General features: G+C 39.6%; 1 protein-coding gene across 4 annotated transcripts in view; it reads right to left on the bottom strand.

Annotated features, from left to right (window-relative positions):
• LOC107081987 (ectonucleoside triphosphate diphosphohydrolase 7-like) overlaps positions 1-4,919 on the bottom strand; it is a 21,840-nt gene that overhangs the window by 9,576 nt on the left and 7,345 nt on the right. For all 4 annotated transcript variants that reach the window (XM_015370386.1, XM_015370387.1, XM_015370389.1 and 1 more), the window contains exons 6-10: positions 2,219-2,322; positions 2,035-2,094; positions 1,800-1,948; positions 1,521-1,687; positions 153-354 (exon numbers count right to left, since the gene is read on the bottom strand). In XM_015370386.1, coding sequence (XP_015225872.1) covers positions 153-354; positions 1,521-1,687; positions 1,800-1,948; positions 2,035-2,094; positions 2,219-2,322 — 682 coding nt within the window. The remainder of the gene's footprint in view (positions 1-152; positions 355-1,520; positions 1,688-1,799; positions 1,949-2,034; positions 2,095-2,218; positions 2,323-4,919) is intronic.

The raw sequence follows: 4,919 nt of genomic DNA on the forward strand, positions 1-4,919 counted from the left end.
GTTTCTGGGCAAATGAAATGTGAAAGTCACTTGCCCAAAAAAATCCTTAACGTCAATCCCTGCCTTGATTATTCCTTGCTAGCCGGATTTTATCTTTAAGAACATCTGCTGTCGGCTATATAAGCAAACTCCACTAACAGGCAGGGTAGTACCTGGTATATGCCTTGTGGAGACATGGTGCCATTGTGAAGGCCCAGGAAAGGTCGTACAGCTTCCTTGCAGCGACTCCAGTCACCCTGACCCCTCAGGTACACGGTGTGGTTACCCCGGGTGACGGTGTCAGACATGCTGACTGGAAGACAGGGGTCCAGGTAGGGCCTTTCCTCACTCAGACCCATCTCTGTGGCCGGAAACCTGAACAGACATAAAAATATCATCTGTCGCGTTATTTGGAGTAGGGCTGTGTGAATATAAAAAAAAAAAAATCAAGTTTAACAATAAGGTTACTCTATTTTCAGACAATTTACATGAATCAATGTCATTTCTCTGGTTGTAAATACTGACAGGTTTATTCTATCGGAGGGTTTTGTTACCATTTATGTTCAGGTGAATTTAGTTAATTTGGAAATTGGTGTTTGGCTTAATTGATGTTAACTAGTCTTTGTTTTGTGTATTCAGCTGATTCATTTATTGTTTTTTGTCAAATTGTCTGAAATAAATTCCTATTTCTAAAAACTGTGGCGTTCATTAAGAAGACATTCTGAATATGAAAATATGTCTATATGCAGTCTAAAAACCCTCTCCTTATAAATATTTGATTCTGTGAATTAATATTGCTCGTTCTTTTATTGGATCCCCGTCTAAAGGACCAACTATATTTTTATTTTAACACCTAATGTGTCTAATGGACCTAGTTAATGATTTTATTTTATTGCTCACATAAAACTTTGGCAGAACTCTCCTGGCTAAATCGGATATAGAATAATGTGATTGGCTCTAGGGAGGACACCAAGTTTATCTAGAAAAACCGGCTTCCGAGTCATTAGTTAGAGACTTTATTGTCAAAACAAAATTTCTTTCAGTACAGCTTTAAAGACATTTCCAGTTCTTAAAGTGCAGCAGTGATCAAATGGAAACATAAGACTGAGATATGATTTACAGTTTTTCCAACATTCAGTGTATTTTTGTTTTGTTTTCCTTTCTCATTGCTGAACCTTGAATGCTTTGAAGTCTCTTCCCAGAGGCCAGCAGGGAGAACAGTCCATGGTGAGGGGTCATTGATGATGTCACCGGCTCTGGGACACACAGCGCTGGGATGAAATGTCTTTAATGGAGCTCTCTACTGTGTCTCTATGTGTGTTGGGTGTGTTTTTACAACATCGTGGCGACCAAGTTCTCTACTTGTGACCAATGTCTGTTCCCATGGGTACAAATGCTGTTTAAGCCTTAGGTGTCATGTTTAAGACTAAGATGTGAAATGAGTTTAGGACAGGATTAGGGTTAGGTATGAACCTGTAATCTCCAACGAGGATAGAGAAAGGTGAACTGTGTGTGTGGGGGTGGGTGGGCGTGTCTCTTACCCGTTTCTGGGCAGCGTGCTGTTCACCAGCCGGTCCTCGTAGCGCTGCCTGGCCATGTTTCCTCCAAAGCCCAGGAATGTGGTGACATACACTCTGTAAACGTGCTGCGTCTGCTCGACGTCGCAGCCCAGGTTGAACTCGGCCAGGACGCTCTTTCCTGCCTCCTCCTGGACAACATGGGTGATGTCAAACAGCGCCGTGGCGTAAATGAGCCACATGTCGGCAGCAAACACACACACACTCCTGACAGCAGAGTCCTCAGCTCCTGCTCCTCCTTACCTCTTGTGGCGAGCTGAAGGTGATGGCGCTGGGCACTTCGTAAGCTATCTGAAGGGAAGCTCCGCCCATATCCATGATGCCCACGGTGCGGCGTCTGCTGATTGGCGGCTGGTTTTCGGACCCGGTGGTCACTTCAACCAAAGCATCGTCTGAAATAAAAAAGAAACAGATTTTCTAAACCTTCCAGAAAAGTTATCCTCGGATCCATTTCAGAACATCAGTGCTTCCTGCCAACCTTCCTCAGGATGATCAAAGCGGCCGAGGACAAAATTAATCCCGATCCAAGCGTACACTCCTTACAGCGGCGCGGCAACAGAACACGTTATCACCACCATGGGGGAAAAACAAAACGGTTATCAGTCAGAAGCTGGAGAAACAAACATTTCTGAACATGAAGTAAAACAAGCATGGGGCCGTACCTTCCTGCTTCCCAGAGATGACCTCAGCGTGTGAACGGGAGAACAGGAAATCAAACTCCAGAGGAACGTCGGTGACCAGGTCCTCCAGGATGGCCGCTTGCTGGCTGCGTGTAAAGATAAACATCAGACTGAACGCAGCCAAGACGCTGACAGCTTCCAGAAGGGAAATAAGGATTAGCTCTGGGTAACCAGAGCAGATTATAACAACAATCCGGGGGAAACTAGGAACCTGTCAAGGTTCAGAAGATCTCACACTCAGCGAGAATTTACAATTAGGCAATACAAGGCAGTTGCCTAGGCCCCCAAAAAACTCTGTATACATGAACGGTTAATAGAAGAGAAGGACAAAACGTAGAAGAAATAATGTATGTCGATAAAAAATTCAGTATCTGTATAATGGGTCTCTTTTATGTATCGTCCTCTCAATTCTATGCCTGTCTTTGCCTAGGGCCCCAAATTTCCTAAATCCACTCCTGCTCACACTGTTTGGAAAGGTTTTCCTTTTCAGACTTATTCTGATCCAGTTTGATCAAACCTAGTTGTTGACATTTTTAACGTGTAATGAAATTTGATCCAAACAAAACTTCATTGAGGACCGCAGGGTAGCTGGAAATCAGAAAACTGTCCATTCCCTAGAAAAAAAGAGCATGTTTCACCTTTGTTTATGCAGGAAAGTACAACATAAAAATAAAAATACTTCCATTTGCTAATTTCAACGGCATACTATATTCCTAATACAAAACATTCATTGAGATATCATCTCATTTGCTTGTTCAAATTAGGCAAAAATTTAATTATTATAAGAAATGTTTACTTCTTCTAACCACATTTTTTGCAGTAAAGCTTAACAAGGAACTACCATCTGTTTCCTTCAAAATAAGAGTCTCAAATGTAATCAAACTCTCCACAGCTCTTAGTCCCTGCAGTACAAGCCTTCTAGTTGGTGAATGTGAAGATAAAAACATATCAAAGCTCTTCTTTGATACACATAGGAGGATAAATATTATANATAAAAATACTTCCATTTGCTAATTTCAACGGCATACTATATTCCTAATACAAAACATTCATTGAGATATCATCTCATTTGCTTGTTCAAATTAGGCAAAAATTTAATTATTATAAGAAATGTTTACTTCTTCTAACCACATTTTTTGCAGTAAAGCTTAACAAGGAACTACCATCTGTTTCCTTCAAAATAAGAGTCTCAAATGTAATCAAACTCTCCACAGCTCTTAGTCCCTGCAGTACAAGCCTTCTAGTTGGTGAATGTGAAGATAAAAATATATCAAAGCTCTTCTCTGATACACATAGGAGGATAAATATTATACCATTTTACAGTTTAGATACAAAGCGTATCTTAAGCCTGGAGTTAAATAAGAAAGTAAAGGATTGGGAGCAAATAATTTAAGACAACAAGACAGAGTGGAGCGACCCCTTAGCTGGATACCACTTCCTGCTAGTTTCACAGACATTGTGAAATAATCCCTGAGTTTTATAAAGGGCTAAAATATATCACATAATACATAAATGTGAATAAAATATAAATATACAATGAAATATTCTAGTGTAACATTTATCTATCTATTTATCCAATGCATGAATCTAGTCTGAATGTCTCACTAAACTGTAAAATGCATCATTAAATAATTAAGTGTTTATTAAATAATTAAGAATACATTTAAAATGATTAAATAAATGATATTTGAAAAATTAATTAATTTTATAATTTAACTTTAAATTTATAAATTGGACAAAGAATGAAGTGGTTGCATGCACTCTCTTGCAGTGTTATAGTTTGGGGATCTGAGGCTGAAATGTTTGGGAAGCTCTGATTAGGGCTGGGCGATAAACTGGATGTTTACCGTTATCGTCATTCACTACGATAACCGGCTAACATTTTCCCATGTCGGTAAAAGAAATTTTCAGAAGCTTAAACAAAGAGAATGGCGAATGAGCCCAGGGAAGAACCGTCAAACACAGCTGTTAATGAAATTACACCAATTCATCTCTGCTCTCGCTCGGCTCCACAGGATTAAGTGGAGAGCGCGTTATCAGAGTTGCGCGTGCGGCAGACCAGTTTTGAGCGACGGTGTGTGAGTTTAAACGATGCACATTGATCTCACTGCACTCTCAGTTTGGTGGCACCAAAATTAGGCCATAGATGTTGAGCAAAAGAACTCGAAATGCAAAGTTTGTCTGAAAACTTTCGGTACTACGCAAAGCAGGGCTCGATGTTAACCATCGCCCGATCTCCCGGGGCAAGTAGTTTTTATTGTCGGGAGAGTACAAATTTCAAAAAAAATTATTTATCACTCAAAATTACTTTAAAATCACCGACATCAGATAAAAAACGACCCAGAAGCGTTGCCGGCGCCATTGTTGTTTTTTTTTGTACACATTGTCACGTGATTTGAAAAAGTCACGTGATTTTCTGCCAGATGTCGTGATTTTTGACCAAAACAACAAACGGCTGCATTTATTTTGTCAGGGAAAACTAATCCTGAGTCAGCTAAAAGTCAGGGAATTCTGAAATGATGTAAAACTGTGGAAACCCTGTATAAAATAACTGTATAATGATTCTCTAGAAAAGTCACATTATATTAATAGTATTATCTTGTATAAACATACCGTGACTCTAAAAGAAAAGATATTCATTTGTGACATTGACTTCTATCTTGTGATTTATCTTAAGTTTTTA

This window comes from Cyprinodon variegatus, unplaced genomic scaffold (genome assembly GCF_000732505.1).
Source record: "Cyprinodon variegatus isolate N-32 unplaced genomic scaffold, C_variegatus-1.0 Scaffold45, whole genome shotgun sequence".
NCBI lineage: Eukaryota > Metazoa > Chordata > Actinopteri > Cyprinodontiformes > Cyprinodontidae > Cyprinodon > Cyprinodon variegatus.